The sequence below is a fragment of the Mauremys reevesii genome, linkage group 3, assembly GCF_016161935.1.
Source record: "Mauremys reevesii isolate NIE-2019 linkage group 3, ASM1616193v1, whole genome shotgun sequence".
NCBI classification, from domain to species: Eukaryota; Metazoa; Chordata; order Testudines; family Geoemydidae; genus Mauremys; species Mauremys reevesii.
Window position 1 is genome coordinate 183,103,523 of NC_052625.1, and position 18,088 is coordinate 183,121,610.

Here is an 18,088-nt window from a genome sequence, read left to right on the forward strand (position 1 = left end):
CACACACCTCAAAGTAATCCACAGATCTTACAAACACATCTCTACAAAACAGAGCTAACTAGTGCCTCGACCAATCAATCCAGCTACACCTGACACTGACCACACTTGAGTCCATGTGGATAATAAATGCTTAGACTGCTTAGAATGCTAAGAACACAATAATAGTGGGGGATTTCAATTATCCCCATATTGACTGGGAACATTTCACTTCAGGACGAAATGCAGACATAAAATTTCTCGATACTTTAAATGACTGCTTCATGGAGCAGCTGGTACGGGAACCCACAAGGGGAGAGGCAACTCTAGATTTAATCCTGAGTGGCGCGCAGGAGCTGGTCCAAGAGGTAACTATAGCAGGACCGCTTGGAAATAGTGACCATAATACAATAGCATTCAACATCCCTGTGGTGGGAAGAACACAACTGCCCAACACTTTGGCATTTAATTTCAAAAGGGGGAACTATACAAAAATGAGGGGGTTAGTTAGACAAAAGTTAAAAGGTACAGTGACTAAAGTGAAATCCCTGCAAGTTGCGTGGGCCCTTTTTAAAGACACCATAATAGAGGCCCAACTTCAATGTATACCCCAAATTAAGAAAAACAGTAAAAGAACTAAAAGAGAGCCACCGTGGCTTAACAACCATGTAAAAGAAGCAGTGAGAGATAAAAAGACTTCCTTTAAAAAGTGGAAGTCAAATCCTAGTGAGGCAAATAGAAAGGAGCACAAACACTGCCAACTTAAGTGAAAGAGTGTAATAAGAAAAGACAAAGAGGAGTTTGAAGAACGGCTAGCCAAAAACTCCAAAGGTAATAACAAAATGTTTTTTAAGTACATCAGAAGCAGGAAGCCTGCTAAACAACCAGTGGGGCCCCTTGATGATCAAAATACAAAAGGAGCGCTTAAAGACGATAAAGTCATTGTGGAGAAAAAGACGGTTACTCACCTGTAGTAACTGGTGTTCTTCGAGATGTGTTGCTCCTCCCCGTATGCAGGATGTCACCCAGGAAGAAATCCGTTGAGATGAAACAGGCTCGCCTTTGCATGCGCTCGCAATTGCGACAAGAGCTGGGAGGAACGCCGGAAGGTAGTAGTTCGTGTGTAAGGCGCAGGGCCCTACGGGACGCGAGGGTGTGGAGCTGCTGCTCACGGTGTGAGGCGCGCGCGGTTGAAAGAAAGAAGACCAAGAGATCTGATCCTGATTAAGATGAAAGGCCGACACCTGGGAGGGGATGTAAGGCCGGCCCGCCTTTGTTTTGTCTTTGCGGTGGATGGGAAACACTATAAACACTAAATATATACAAAGAACTGACTAAACTACTAAAACTATACTCAAACTAACTACACTAGAACTATAGGTTGTGGGTTGTGTGGGCACTCCCACTAGTTCCTGTTGGCCGGAACTGAAACTAAATGGATTCTTTGCTTCAGTCTTCACGGCTGAGGATGTTAGGGAGATTCCCAAACCTGAGCTGGCTTTTGTAGGTGACAAATCTGAGGAACTGTCACAGATTGAAGTGTCACTAGAGGAGGTTTTTGAATTAATTGATAAACTCAACATTAACAAGTCACCGGGACCAGATGGCATTCACCCAAGAGTTCTGAAAGAACTCAAATGTGAAGTTGCGGAACTATTAACTAAGGTTTGTAACCTGTCCTTTAAATCAGCTTCGGTACCCATTGACTGGAAGTTAGCTAATGTAACGCCAATTTTTAAAAAGGGCTCTAGGGGTGATCCCGGCAATTACAGACCGGTAAGTCTAACGTTGGTACTGGGCAAATTAGTTGAAACAATAGTAAAGAATAAAATTGTCAGACACATAGAAAAACAAACTGTTGAGCAATAGTCAACATGGTTTCTGTAAAGGGAAATCGTGTCTTACTAATCTATTAGAATTCTTTGAAGGGGTCAACAAACATGTGGACAACGGGGATCCGGTGGACATAGTGTACTTGGATTTCCAGAAAGCCTTTGACAAGGTCCCTCACCAAAGGCTCTTACGTAAATTAAGCTGTCATGGGATAAAAGGGAAGGTCCTTTCATGGATCGAGAACTGGTTAAAGGACAGGGAACAAAGGGTAGGAATTAATGGTAAATTCTCAGAATGGAGAGGGGTAACTAGTGGTGTTCCCCAAGGGTCAGTCCTAGGACCAATCCTATTCAATTTATTCATAAATGATCTGGAGAAAGGGGTAAACAGTGAGGTGGCAAAGTTTGCAGATGATACTAAACTGCTCAAGATAGTTAAGACCAAAGCAGATTGTGAAGAACTTCAAAAAGATCTCACAAAACTAAGTGATTGGGCAACAAAATGGCAAATTAAATTTAATGTGGATAAATGTAAAGTAATGCACATTGGAAAAAATAACCCCAACTATACATACAACATGATGGGGGCTAATTTAGCTACAACGAGTCAGGAAAAAGATCTTGGCGTCATCGTGGATAGTTCTCTGAAGATGTCCACGCAGTGTGCAGAGGCGGTCAAAAAAGCAAACAGGATGTTAGGAATCATTAAAAAGGGGATAGAGAATAAAACTGAGAATATATTATTGCCCTTATATAAATCCATGGTACGCCCACATCTCGAATACTGTGTACAGATGTGGTCTCCTCACCTCAAAAAAGATATTCTAGCACTAGAAAAGGTTCAGAAAAGGGCAACTAAAATGATTAGGGGTTTAGAGAGGGTCCCATACGAGGAAAGATTAAAGAGGCTAGGACTCTTCAGCTTGGAAAAGAGAAGACTAAGGGGGGACATGATAGAGGTATATAAAATCATGAGTGATGCTGAGAAAGTGGATAAGGAAAAGTTATTTACTTATTCCCATAATACAAGAACTAGGGGTCACCAAATGAAATTAATAGGCAGCAGGTTTAAAACAAAAAAGGAAGTTCTTCTTCACGCAGCGCACAGTCAACTTGTGGAACTCCTTACCTGAGGAGATTGTGAAGGCTAGGACTATAACAATGTTTAAAAGGGGACTGGATAAATTCATGGTGGCTAAGTCCATAAATGGCTATTAGCTAGGATGGGTAGGAATGGTGTCCCTAGCCTCTGTTTGTGAGAGGATGGAGATGGATGGCAGGAGAGAGATCACTTGATCATTGCCTGTTAGATTCACTCCCTCTGGGGCACCTGGCGTTGGCCACTGTCGGTAGACAGATACTGGGCTAGATGGACCTTTGGTCTGACCCGGTACGGCCTTTCATATGTTCTTATGACTGCTCTCATATCCCAGCTCACTACTGACAATACCCTTAGTAACAACCTGCCCCCAATGTCCTACTAATTACATAATGTATGTAGAGCTTCTCTTTCTCAGGGTTTGTTAATTTCATTTCCTAGGCTTATTTTTAGCAATTTTTGAGTTCTATGTAGATGTTCAGAAGTCTGAGGGTTTCAAGGATCTCTTGTACGCTGTAATGAGATGATTTTTTTTCAGGTACTTCCCAAAATTCTTGTTTACTTAATTTTTATTACAGGTATAAAAAATGCCCTGCATCAGGGGTCTCCAACGCAGTGTCCGCGGGTGCCATGCGCCCGCGTCCTGGTCCCCGGGAGAGCACCCGCCGAAATGCCGCAGCAGCATTTCGGCGGGGACGCCTCTCGATGATGACGCTTGTCACTGACAAGTGATGTCATTGAGAGGCGTCGGTTCCGAATTTCGGCGGGGATGCCTCTCGATGACGTCGCTTGTCAATGACAAGCGATGTCATCGAGAGGCGTCGCCGCCGAAATTCGGCGGCATTTCGGCGGGTGCTCCACCGCCGCATTGGTTCTTCGGCTGGCGCCCACTGCCCTACATGATTAGTTTAAGCTTCACATCCTTGTTACTGAACCCCTGGTTGGTGTATTAGTCCCTATTGTGCTTTAACGTAGTACTATTTCATATAGCATTATGTTAAAGCACTCCAAGGAATCTTTAGTGCTTAACAGCAGGATTTACACAGACCAGTTAAATTGTAACATGTTAGTGTGCTTTAGAAATCACATCTCCATAGTCCACATTACTGCTCTGGGTAGACAATCTCTTAGATATAATCCAGTCAGCAGTGATATTTACCTATATAAACAAACTGCACTGTGAAAGGAATGAAGTCAACATGAATTGAGTAACCATTTCTGGTGTTTATTGGATAAATGCTCATTTCATTATTCTCATAACTGGGGTGTTTTATCAAGGTATCAATTATAACCTAAAATTGGAAGACCTAAATGTACACAATTCTGCACTGAACCGATGCATACTAGAACCTGAAGGTACAGATGCAGTCCTTTCTTTTTGCTCTCACACATCAGAGGGTGCAAAACACAGATCTCATATAACACTTACAGCTCCTTACATCACAAACACACCTTTACCAAGCAGGCACAACTATTGCCTCCATCAGTTCTTCTAGGTACACCTAACATGCTGACTGCATCTTGAGTGTATGCAACTAATTCCCATTGGCTACTGCCTATGCCAGGGGAACAGAAGAAAGGCAACCAGTTTTGTTTTTCATTTTGTTCTATAATAGTGTTCGATGGAATCCTGTGGGTTAGAATGAATGGCTTGGAGGTGAAGAGCTTGTCCATTTCAGCAACTGTGGGCTTGGCAGAGTAAAGGTACGTGTGTTAACAGAGGGCAACCGCTGAAAGAGGACAGAGTTAAGGATCTCCTGATCTTCAGAAGCTCGAGTCTTGCTCAACCCAGCATTCTGCAAAGGTACAATATAACATAGGGTTTTTTTGCCATTGAATTTTCTAGGTTTTTTCATTTATTTTTTTAGCCAACAGAAAAAGATACACTGTTGGTAGGAATTAGCTGTCATTTTGGCAGTTGTAGATACCATGTCCCACAAGTTTGTTACTGAACCAGATGGCCTTCCCTCCCAACACGCACACATCAGCTGGTTTTGGCACACCTTGCCAGCCATGCCCCTGACCCATTCAGTGCATTCCCCCTCCAACCTGGCCCCTTCCCCACTACTGTACCCAGGCGCTCACTGCCCCCACATCAAAAGCAGGGAATGCATTTCCAGGAAGTCTTTACTTCCTGGTATACAAACATCTCTATTGCTGTTACTACCTCCCTTCTGTAACTGACTCATGCAGTGCCTAGAGCGAAGGACAACTATGTTACAGTGGAATGGGGCTCCTGGTCATGTTTCAAAATGGTTTGAGGGTGGAGTTGTGATAAAGCTGGTGAAAGAACTGAGACAGGATTTCTGTTCCCAAATACTGAGCGTTTTATGTTTGAGAGAAAGATCCCCTAATCCCTATCCAGTAGATCAGGGGTCGGCAACCTTTCAGAAGTGCTGTGCCGAGTCTTCATTCATTCACTCTAATTTAGGGTTTCGCGTGCCAGTAATACATTTTAACGTTCTTAGAAGGTCTCTCTCTACAAGTCTATAATATATAACTAAACTACTGTTGTATGTAAAGTAAATAAGGTTTTTAAAATGTTTAAGAAGCTTCATTTAAAATTAAATAAAATGCAGAGCCCCCCGGACCAGTGGCCAAGACCCAGGCAGTGTGAATGCCACTGAAAAATCAGCTTGTGTGCCGCCTTCGGCACCCGTGCCATAGGTTGCCTACCCCTGCAGTAGATGTACCCCATCTCCAAGAAACAGTGAGATGTCAGAGCTGGTAATGTTTCTATGCCATATAGTGCACGTTGTCTGGTCAGCCCATTTCCAATTTCCTGATTAGTGTTCTTCCAATACTTAATCACTTTCATATGTGGCTGTAGCAATTATTCAGACTCTTAGCGAAATCTGAGAAAACAGCTCCTGCACACAAATCTCTGATGAGATCCACATCTGCTCTCACACACTGTATCGTGTATCCTAAGAATAAGGCTCAGATCATCTCAACCTGAGTGAATCATCACAATGTCTGATAGATCACAACTTCTTAGGTCACTGGTTAGATGCTGCAATGCAGGCAAAACATGGAATCTCCCAGAATCCACATGTTGGCAACTCTGGCAGCACACACATTTCTTTTCCCTCGGTAGTCAAAGTACCTGGACTATCAGCTGCAAATGATCACTTTGTGTCTTTGGAAACACATTAATTGCTCCAAGAACTGGACGCAGCCACTTGCCCTGCCTTGGGACCAGTAAAATATAGATTTTCTCAAATAACAAAGCCAACACTTGCCTACCACCCATTCTCATTTCCTGCCCTCTCTGCAGCTGCAACTCCTCTCCTTGTCTCTGTCCCTCCCGCAAAGTCCTCTGTCTCCAGCTCTTCCCTACCTATAACAAAAATGTTGATAAGATTGGCTGCGGACTATTCTGCTGTGTTCACAATAAGCCTCTCCTAAAATAAATACACGTTGTAACAGAGACAACGTATAGCAAGCTATACGAGTTATTAAATTTGTATTGCACAGGAGTACAAACTTCTGGAGTAGAAACATCAGTGGAGGGGTGTTCACCAGGAACAGTGACATGGGCACATTCCCCCAAACTACCCAGGCAAGCATAAGTGGGCTGCAAAGAAAACATCTTATTGTGTTTTTCCGTAGTGGCACATGTGCACTATAATCCTTCCACAGTACACATCTAAGAAGTGAACATTTTCTTAAATATCGTTCACAATTTGGGTTCCCCAAAGATGTAATCAGTGCCATGCACTACTTTTGGTCAAAATTGACTTGCTGCAGCCCTAAATCTCTCTCCACCTAGTACACCTCCCCCCTCCCAGGGAGCATTCACGTGTCCAATTTCCCTCAATACTTTGATTATGTTCCTCAAAAATAAAATTGCCACCCATGACTCACAAATTGCAGCAACCTGCAGTCATTCAGTCCAAAACTTTTTTTCCTTAGGTGGAGACTTGTAATTAACTTATCCTTAGTTATGTTAATTGATGGATGAATTCACAGCCATCAAACTCAGCCACATCTGTGATTCATCCAGTCATGAGTACTGCTCAGTTTAACAGTATAAGGCAGCACACAGAAACCATTTTCTGTAGGGCCTGTAACTCAGGAAATCCTCAGTTAAATGACCCCAAATTTGGATCACTAATGCTGACCTGCAACTCCATGAGGCACATTATATTTCAAAGCACTCCAGGTAACCATTTGTATTTTACAGAGTCGAACCATTGTATTTGTATTTTAAAGGAGTCGAACTTTAAAGCATATAAAATGGCGAGAATGGAAACCCTCCAGTCATTTTTCTGTATTGGTAAATGGACATAAAAATGACATTTTCTTAAATACCACTGTCAATTTGGGTCCCCCAAATATTTAGGGGTGCCAGGCACTATCTTGGGTAAAACTCAGAGTGTGACCATCATATCAATAGTTTGATCTCTAGCTCTCTGGAACCCTAACCCCCCCAAAAAACCAAAACCAACCAACCAAACAAAACCTACCTAGAAACATCCAGAAGTAATAAACCATATGAAAGAATGAGGATTCTGAAAAAGGGAACCTGTAATAAGAACACAACACAGCTATATGCATAATGAGATGGTTTCCAATCTGTTTAAAAAAAATAACTAGAAGGAAACAAAAAGAAAATTTCAAACACTGGAACAGAATCAAGAGAGCTATAACATTTAAACTTACATTATTAGAGATTCTTCTATAGACTGACTTGAAATTTCCCATCTTGTCTTGTTGGGCCTGATAGGTTTTTTTTGGACTAGCTTGTGCAATAAGGGAATTTGTTTTTCATATATATCATCAAATATACAAAGAACTCTAAGAGTGATTTAAAAACCACGATCCAAACAGAGAAATGAAGAGATATCAGACCTAGTCCCAGCTCTGCAACAGGATTTTCTGTGATTCAGTTTTCCAGTCATTTAAGATAGACCCTTTCTATGGATAACCAAATTTTATGCCCTGGGAGAAAGTGTGTTCACTAATTTTGGGTTCCTCAGGTTTTGGATGGTACAAAAACCTGAAACACCCCCAGTACTTGATTTTTTAAAAAAAGCTCTTGCTGACTTCACTAGGAAGTGCAAATGCACCTCTGGAAATCATGTTATGTATCTCAAACCGGGCTCTACTGAAACAGACATTAAAGGAGATTTCTGAAAACTGAGGCCTTAACTTCTTGTGTTTTAATGATCACATATGTGAAGTAGGGACAATATTTACTTTCCCAGGATAATATTAATTAACGTTTACAAAGTGATTTGAGATAATCACATGGAAGGTACTGTGAAGGGCAAGTGTTATTTCACCAGAAAATTGGTAAATTGGCCCTTTTTCCTAAGGTAGAAAGTCTAGTTATCCATGGTAAGGATGTATTTTAAAATAAAATAGAAATGAACCCAATTAACTGTAATTAAATAAATGTTCATTTCTAAAATAAATATATGGTTGCAAGCAAGTATTTTTCTTCTTAAAAACCCGATACTATCTGAGCTGCTTAAAATTGGTTAGGACAATGAAAAAGAATTACAATTAAAAAAAAAGAAGACTTTTACATGACAATCATCCGCTAAATTTTCACAAGTAATACCGGTTTCTTATTTTCCTCCTAATTAACAGTAAAATCATCAGAAGCTACTGACAAAAACAAACATAATTAATGAAACATTAGTCCTTCACACAGATTATATGGTATTTTGTGTGCATTTTTTGGTCTCTCTCCCTCTCGTATGCCCCACCCCCCAGGATACTTTAGATGCTTTAAGGTGAAGACTGCATGAGTCTAGTGTAATTAAACTGATAAAGACTCATTTTGTTTTCAGTTCACCTGCAGAAAAACGACATGAATTTAATCAAAAAGGTCCTCAAGAGCAATAATTTTTTTTACAAAGAATGCTAAAAGGCGAATAAATTAAATACAACTAAATCTTTTCACCTAATTACATTATTCACTGAAAATGCCTAATGCCTTGTTGTTTCCTTAGCCTAAGTTTCTATCCTGTTATATTTGTGCAGCCCTTCAGTGGTAGGAAATCAGAAACTTCTGCACTGGTGTTAATATTTGGGGCATTAGCACATCCCACTGGGTAATCATGAGTCACAATGTCACACAACTGTGTTTTCTATAAGAAACGCCATACAATTATGTACATTCCTAAGTTATTAAACCTCTGCTTCCCACACTGTTCTCCAATAAGAGCATGGGGCAATGGAAAACTAACTCTCCTTTCTGGAACTGATCATTTCCTATGTCCGAAAAACATTGGGATACATCTCTCCCTGCAAGTAAGAGAAGTACTTCATTCAGAGTTGTCAACAAGACCCCAGAGTCTGGTAAAGCCAGATGAGAATTCCAATGCTGTATGATGCACACAAGAGATCAGACGACTCAGGAGCTGACAATGAAGTGGATTAATTATATTCAGTTCCACAACATCTCAGTGTCTCTTGACTCCCAGGTAGTAGATCCTCTGAGATGGGATTAGAAACCTCTTCTTTAAATGTATCACAAATATTGGTGTGTATGAAACATGGAAAAGGTCTTCTGCCTCTTCTCCATTTCTTCCTGGGAGGTTTCTGTGGACAATACTCTCAGTATGTCATCTAAAAACAGGTATAGATTATACCCTAGATGACTCAGGGCTTGGCTACACTTGCAAGTTACAGTGCAATAAAGGAGCCCCGGGCACACTAGCTCACTACCCATCCACACTGGCAAGGCACGTAAAGTGCTCTGACTCCGTGGCTACAGCGCTGCTGGTACTCCACCTCGGCGAGTGGAATAAAGTTTGCTGCGCCCCCACTGGAGCACCGCGGCGCCAGTGTGGACGAGGTGTTGCAGTAATGCGCTCTGATCAGCCTCCAGAAATGTCCCATAATCCCCTTAAAGTCAAGTAGCCACTCTTCTCATTGTTTTGAACTCACTGTAGGAATGTGGATATGCCGTTTGAAAGCTCCGTTTCTGACAGCCGGCTGCTTATTTGCTCTGAGACAAAGCAACCATTGCTGTGGAATGCTATGTGTGAGAGAGAGGCGGGGGGTAGGGTCTGCTGCTGTCTGAACTTACAAGACAGCATGCTGACATGCTCTCAGCCCCACAAAAACCCACTCTCTCTCCCCTCACATACACACAACACACTCCCTGTTGAATGGGGAGACTTTGGCAAACCAGTAAAGTGCTTGAAACCACTATGGCTTATTGTTAAAGGCGGCTTAGTCAGCAAGCTGTAAATTGGCCATTCAGCAATCTCAGCTTGATCAAGGCAGGAGGGGAGGGGGTTTTGAGGTGCCACAGAAAAGGTAGCTTGACCCCGCGTCCTTCTTGATAAGAATTGTGTTGAAGTTGCTGATACATGCATTTTAAAAGAGCAGGAATGTCTATTGGGGTCTCAAGGCTGCAAACTCCGGAAAAACCCACACCTGGTTAATCAATAATCAGAAGGTGCCTCTTGCTTGCCCATTGGAACTGCTTGCTTAACAAGTTTTCTTTAAGGGACATGTCATTCTATTATTAATGTATAAATATGGGGGAAAAGCTTGAGATAGTGGGACTCGTTTGGGGACTCTTTTTGGACTCTCCCTCTGGATACATCTTGCGGTCCCCACCGGCAGACAGAAGATTTGGCCACTGGAAGCCTGCCGCTGTGTCACTCGAAAGCCACACTCAACTTTGGTAATTAGCAAGGTCAGGAGTGTTTTACTAATCTTGTTGTGGATGTGTGTAAGTGCTTGAGACTAAGTAAAGTTTAGCTTTAAGTGAAAGCACTCTTGTGTTGTCCTGTTTGTGCCAGCCATCTATCGGTTGGACGGCCATGTCTCCCCTGATTTATTTCCCAACACCGCCTCACACAGAGTAAAAGTTACCAAGAGCTTTGGGTTGAAAGAAGCCCGGGTAACACTATCACACTCCAGCCCCCCCACCCCCGCAGTTGAAAAGCATGTTGCAGTCACTTGCATGCTGGGATAGCTGCCCATAATGCACCGCTCCCAATGCCGCAAGTGCTGCAATTGTGGCCACGCTAGTGCGCTTGAAGCAGTCAGTGTGGACAGACTGCAGCGCTTTTACCTACTGTGCTCTACGAAGGCTGGTTTAACTCAAAACGCTCTACATCTGCAAGTGTAGCCATGCCCTCAGAAAGGCTAAAATCATTACCAAAACCTTTGCGAGCACACGGAGGGTGAATGACATAAAAGGAGAGTCAACCAGTTTCCATTGTTAGCAGTGATTTCTGTAGGAAAACCAAAGAAACTGCCAATGACAGAGCGTAATTGGAATATGCAAACAAGCTTCTCATGGAGATACTACACTTATAGTGGAAGATTTTCCATCCTAAATTTGGAGAAGTGAGGCTGAAAAGTCAGCGAGGCAGGCTGACAGTGTAGGAAAATGGAACTATCTGACAGGACTTGACAATTTTGTTAAATACTCTTGACTTAGCTCAAAGTTATGCATCTAGAATTAGGGGAATAACTATGCATTCCATCTAAAATTGATCTGTTTCTAAGGAGGCTTGTGTGAGATAAGTTTGGAGCTGGTTGGTTAGCTAGAAAAATCCAAAGAAATATGAAAAAAGGGGGGAGGGGGAATTTCCAAGAGAACATTTTTAGATGGTTCTGTGCAAAAGTTAGTAAATTGTTTACTATGAAAATACACAGAATTCTGTTGTCTTTTGAAACTGTAAATAATAATAATAGTAAATAATACCCAACAAATGGAAGAAAGGGGAAGTTGATAATAATGAATACGAATCAGGAGTTAGGAATTACAAAAAACTGATAACGGAGGCAAGGGGCATGAAGAGAAATCTATGGCCAGCAGAGTTAAGGATAATAAAAAAGGAAGTTTTTAAAATATACTAGGCACAAAAAGAATCCTGACAATGGTATTGGTCCATTACGAGATGGAAATGGTAGAATTATCAGTAACAACACAAAAAAGGTAGAAGTGTTCAATAAATATTTCTGTTCTGTATTTAGGGAAAAACAGATGATGTAGTCTCATGACATGGTGATGATAATACCATTTCCATTCCACTAGACCAGGGGACGGCAACCTTTGAGAAGTGGTGTGCCAAGTCTTCATTTATTCACTCTAATTTAAGGTTTCGCGTGACAGTAATACATTTTAACGTTTTTAGACGGTCTCTTTCTATAAGTCTATATTATATAACTAAACTATTGTTGTACATAAAATAAACAAGGTTTTGAAAATGTTTAAGAAGCGTCATTTACAATTAAATTAAAATGCTGATCTTACGTCACCAGCCTGCTCAGCTCGCTGCCAGCCTGGGGTTCTGTTCACCTAGGCCGGCAGCAGGCTGAGCAGGGCCTGCGGCCGGGACTCCAGACCTGCGGGGGTGGGGGGTTCAGGGCAGAAGGCTGGGGTGTGTGTTAGATGATCACAATGGTCCCTTCTGGCCTTACAATCTATGAATCATTTTTGTACTGACGGTGGGATCTTAATTTTATCATCAAAATGTTAAACAGTGGGATTTTTGTCCTGCATTAAGTTTGTTTTGAGATTTGCATTTTACTTTGGAGTCATCACAGAGGCCAACACAATCTTTCACAAAAGAAGTAAACTTACATTAAGGTTAAGATGGCTCAATGACATTCCCTATCAACTCAGTCATTAAAAATCCAGGGGAACTCCAGTTAAACTAAATGTTACATCTATAATATCCTCAATTTACACGGTTAGCCAACATGCACCCCAAAACACAACTCAAACTCTTCAGCTCCACAACACTGTATTCTTTCAAACCCGTTGTATGACCATTCACAATTGAATAGAACTGGAACCAAGCTGGGGGGCTGATTCTATTCAATAACATCATAAATGATTTGGATAATGGAATGATTTAGTTGGGGATTGGTCCTGCTTTGAGCAGGGGGTTGGACTAGATGACCTCCTGAGGTCCCTTCCAACCCTGATATTCTATGATTCTAGAGAGTACATGTATAAAGTCAGCACTAATCCAAAATGACTGCTTAGGAATGAGTAATGCAGAAAAGGATCCGGGTGTTATAGTGGATCACACTATGTAAGTCAACAACGTAATATAAGTCAACAACGTAATACTTTTGCAAAAAAGCAAACATCATTCTGGGATGTATTACAGGAGTGTTGTAAGCAAAACATTGGAGTAATTCTTCCACTCTACACAGCACTGATAAGGCCTCAAGTAGAGTACTGGTCCAGTTCCAGGAACCACACTTTGGGAAAGATGTGGACAAACTGAAGAAAGTCCAGGGGAGAGCAACCAAAATGACTTAAAGGTCTAGAAAACATGATCCACAAGGAAAGTGAAAAAAATGGGATTGTTTAATTTAGAGAAGACAAAGGGGACATGATAACAGTCATCAAGTATATAAAAGGTTGTTACAAACATGAGGGTGATAAATTGTTCTCTTAACCACTGAGGACAGGACAAAATGCAATGAGTTTAAATTGCAGCAAGGAAAATTTACGTTAAACATTAGGAAAACATTCCTAACTGTAAGTGAAGTTAAGCACTGGAACAAATTTTCTAGGGAGGTTGTGAAATCTTGGTCATTGGAGGCTTTTAGGAACAGGTTAGACAAATACCTGTCAGGGATGGCCTAGATAATACTTAGTCCTGTCTCAGTTCAGGGGACTGGACTAGATGACCTATCAAGGTCCCTTCCAGTCCTACATTCCTATGATTTTTATGAATTCACATGTCCAATCCCTAATAAGCCTAAGAAGTTTCAATACAAAAAAAACCTTAGGAGTTTTTTTTTTAAAGCAAGTTACACTTATTGAGTTCCTTAACTTGGCAGTTCTTGCAGGCAGCAAGGTTTTTTCTTTTTTTTTTTTAATAATTACACTTTTTCCCCACTGAACCTTGAAATGCACAGGAGTCACAGAGAATGTTGTGGTTAGTAAGTTTTGATTTGTATCATGCACTAGCTTGAATGTTAATGTACTGGTGCATGAATGAGACACATTCAATTTCACTCACTTCAATGACACCAATGTCAGCAGGCTAAAAAGATGCCAGGCAACAACCTTTCTTTAAAATGCTCTCTATATTTAGAGAGAAGCTTTTATACACTTTTAACCCTCTTCAGTACTTAGGTCGTTATGCACATTCCATCTTGCACAAGGATGCACTTCACAGCTTTTGCACCTGTCTTTTTACATATCACAATCTAGGGACATATGGGCCCAGATTTTCTGATGTGGGCACTAAAGTTGCCTTCTCTTCCCTCCTGCCAAATGGGGAGTAGAAGCAACAGCTAGGATGATCTCCAAGAAGGAAATACCCCAAACCTTTGAGGCTCCTTTCCCAAATCAGCCAACACTAGCTATAGCCAGGTTTGCAGAGGTAAATCAAGGCCTTTCAGTTCCCAGGAACCGAATGGACTCATCTGGAGAACTGCGTTCATTAGCTCCCACTCTCCCTTCTGCTTTGGGACATCGGCCAGGAGAAGCATTCAGAGCCTCTAACATCATTTACAGACCTCTGAAACTTGGTCACTTGTGGCTGTTTCCTGATCATCCCATTACTCACCTACCCCTACAACTTATCAGCTACCCAACTTCATTGTTCCAATACATTATGTTTTTCCCGGTCTTATTCTTCTCCTTTCTACCTCCATCCCTATCAGTTTCCTTCTTCCTTTACTCAATTTCTTTCTTACAACAGTCCATTTCTACTCTCTGCAAATAAACGATAAAGTGTAATAATGTATGCCCTTCAAAAAAAGGTAACTGCTCACCCAACTACTCATTGTGCATTCAACTACAGGTTCCTCCATTCAGATTAGGACTCTGAGGACAATTACTTTTCAATTCAGTAAAATCAAACAGATCAACGCTACATAAAAGACAAAAAATAAATCTTGAAAGCCTAAATTTTCAAAAGTAACTAATAATATGGGACTAGACATAACCATAGGGTCTGATTTTCACACAATGATGAGCACCCATCCACCATCAGGAAATAAGGCCCCTTTAAAGCTGGACACCCAAAAATTGAGGAACCCCAAATCAGTCAGTTTGAAAACACAGGCCTTCATTTGGTACCTACAGGTTCTGCAGTTCCAGCATGAAAGAGCTCCCAGGTCCAGATAGCCCAATCCATATGTAAAACATCCCTATAACCCAGGAAATTCCTCCTTTTGGACTCCACAACCTGCTCCCAACATCCTTTTTATGTAAGGTAACTTTCCATTCTCTATTTAACAAAGGCACGGTTCATTGTAATCACTCCAAAGACACACAGCAGGTGTATAAAGTGGGTATATCTTATAAGCACATTTCCAAAAACTGGACCCATGGCATAAGAGCAAATTTACGAAAAAAGGTTAAGTCCATGCTCAGTCTCCTGGAACCCTGTATACCACAATGAATACTACAGGCATGGAATTATAAAGTAAATATAACATCAACATAAACTTCTCTAATATCTGCTATTTCTTCAGGCCCTGCAGAATTCCAAGCATCCCGGAACACAAAGAAATAAGAAAGATTTTTATTTTTAATAATTGTAGAAATGTAACTTACCTTAATGCAAATACAATTTTGTTTATAGCGCATTGTACTATCTCTCTGGGGGAGAGTTCCAGATCTCCAACAGCCACTTCCAACAACTGCTGTATCATGTCTAGAGGCTGACCATCTATACACATAGCTACTGCCTGGTCATGGATTTTTTCCTTCTCTGACCTGGATAAATCATATAAGTGGCCGTACTTCTGTAGCATTTCCTGAAAACAGATATTTTAAAACTCATGAGATAGGGTGATCTTTACTTACAGATATGTATGGCTCAGTATCTCAAAATTTATCGTGAAACAGAAAAGACTGGCAAACGGAAATTTCTGAATACCTTCAAAGAACAAGTCACCAAAACATACCATAATGAATTATGACAGAAGTCATTCTTTCCACCATTATTGCTCATGGTAACGTTTAAAACAAATAACTAATTAGTAACCAGGCTTCCTTATAACTCAAAATACTTTTTCTGAGTATCATTGATAATCTCATATTTGTGTAGATGAAATTTACTAGCAGTAGCAACTTATTTTCTCAAGTGTGTTTTATTTTACAAGCAAAAATGTATGTAAAACTAAACCCTTTATTGCATTGTGGAAAATTGAAGACTTCATAAAAGGATAGACATTTTAATTTGACTCATGCTCCTCAAAACAATGTTGACTTGGTGCATATTACTTTATAAAAATGGGGGGAAAAACATTTTCCCTGAACACAGCGATATATGTATGAAAGATAAAGCTGTCCAGTGAATTTTTCCCGCTCCCAAGGACATACCTGGAATGTCTCACTGCATTTTATATCAATATAAACTCTGAAACCTTGCACAAGTTCCACCTATGAACTTTAAATTGAACCCCCACCATGCCCTTCTGTTCTGGCAAAAGAGAACTGCTCCTTTTGTATTAAATTATTACAATTTATGTTGAAACATATTCAAGTCTCAGAGTTAATCACGGACCTACAATAAGAAGGCATATTTAGAAATTTAGAAAGAAGGCATATTCAGCAATTTAGAAATCCCATCGAGTCCAAACCTCTAACATCAATTGTAGTAACTTGAAAGTGACTAGAGATTGAAGGCAAATATATCCTGCTGCTGGAATATACTTGATTTTGTTTGTTATGTGTAATTTCTCATTACCTGGTCACTGTTTTTCAGACAAGTGATAAACCTATGATTGAGCGTTTCCAGATGAGCAAGAGACTGCTGCAGATGATTCAGAGCTTTCTCGTAAGTGACAGGCGTGCTTCCAGCACCGTCCATACCATCTTCAGAGTTCTTTTTTCTTGATTTCTCAATGATCTGTTGCATTGCTTTAATAGCCTTATTAGTCATCTCTAGCCGGGCATCTACTGACAGCTGAAAAGGAGATTATGACTTATTTGATCATTATCGTTATTATTCAGTCATTATTATTTGTATTATAATATTGCTCTGAGGCCACAACCAGGAACATGACTCTATTGCATTAAGCACTGTATAAACACAGAGTAATAGACAGTTCGTGCCCCAAAAAGTTAATTAAAACATTAAGTGAAACACTAAATGGTAACATTCTTATTTCTCTAACTCAGTCATTTATTTGAAAAACATCACATTATATATATTTCCCTGCATTTTCCTTATGAACCAGAAGCAGCAAGAATAACAGCTGGAAAGGAAAGGAAAGGAAAAGAAAAAAAACCTCTGATAGTGTCCTTTTATCTCCCAACTTCTGGGCTGAATGTTCCACAGAATGGAACTTTGAAAGTCTCCATTTTTAAAATGTTGTTTATGGATATACTTAGGGACAAGTCTGAAGTCCAAATTTTAATTCATATACTTCAAATTGCCTGTCAAATTTCTCTGAAGTTGTCAACAGTCCAGTTTTTTATTTAAACTATTTTGATTTGTATTAGGTCACTGTTTAAATCTATACTCAACTTAGAACAATGGGAGGACAACAAATTTACATATTTCTAGCTTATCCATCATAAGCCACATTTGATTCCAACCATCCATGCATTCATTGTAACACTCTATATTCAGCTGATCGGATGCTGATGCAGACAACAGAGTGCCATTTTTCTAATCAAGAAAGTACTATAGTTGTACCTTACACTACTTTACACAATGCTAGAGGCACTGATTGCAACTACAGACATTATTTAAAGAAGGTGCAAGCTTAACTAAAATGGTTATAGATAAGTGAATTCCATTCTATCAAATGCTTGAGTCATATAAACAGCACTAGTAAACAAGCTATTCTTACTCTGAGAGATCTCAATCCTGGCAACACTCATAACAACATATACTTCCTTCAGACCATTTTATATTTATTAACACACATCAAGCAGTCTAAATAAATTCAACTAAAATTTAAGTGTTCAAAAACGGTCTCCTTGAAGTAAATTAAACAGCAGTCTGAAATGAGGAATTTTTCCCTTTGAAGGTACTTTTCTTCTTGGACTTCTATGTAGAGGCATTGTTATTAGACTGTTCTCAGCTAGATATGTTTTTTTTAAAGAAGTTAGTGTGAATAAGGTGTTTCTCACTCTCAGTTGCTCTAGTGCCTATGGTCCTGGGTTGCAGGTGATGGCAACAGATTTCAGGGCTGCTAAGGAACCATAGGTTTTGAGCTCCTGCGACAGAGTGTGCATACCCCACACTAGCCTGGAAAGGGTTAATCACAC

The 18,088-nt window shown here is 40.4% G+C and overlaps 1 protein-coding gene across 4 annotated transcripts in view; it reads right to left on the reverse strand.

Moving 5' to 3' along the window:
• The window catches only part of NBAS (NBAS subunit of NRZ tethering complex), a 350,592-nt gene that overhangs the window by 91,918 nt on the left and 240,586 nt on the right, over positions 1-18,088 (reverse strand). For all 4 annotated transcript variants that reach the window (XM_039531043.1, XM_039531042.1, XM_039531044.1 and 1 more), the window contains exons 45-46: positions 16,557-16,775; positions 15,419-15,621 (exon numbers count right to left, since the gene is read on the reverse strand). In XM_039531043.1, coding sequence (XP_039386977.1) covers positions 15,419-15,621; positions 16,557-16,775 — 422 coding nt within the window. The remainder of the gene's footprint in view (positions 1-15,418; positions 15,622-16,556; positions 16,776-18,088) is intronic.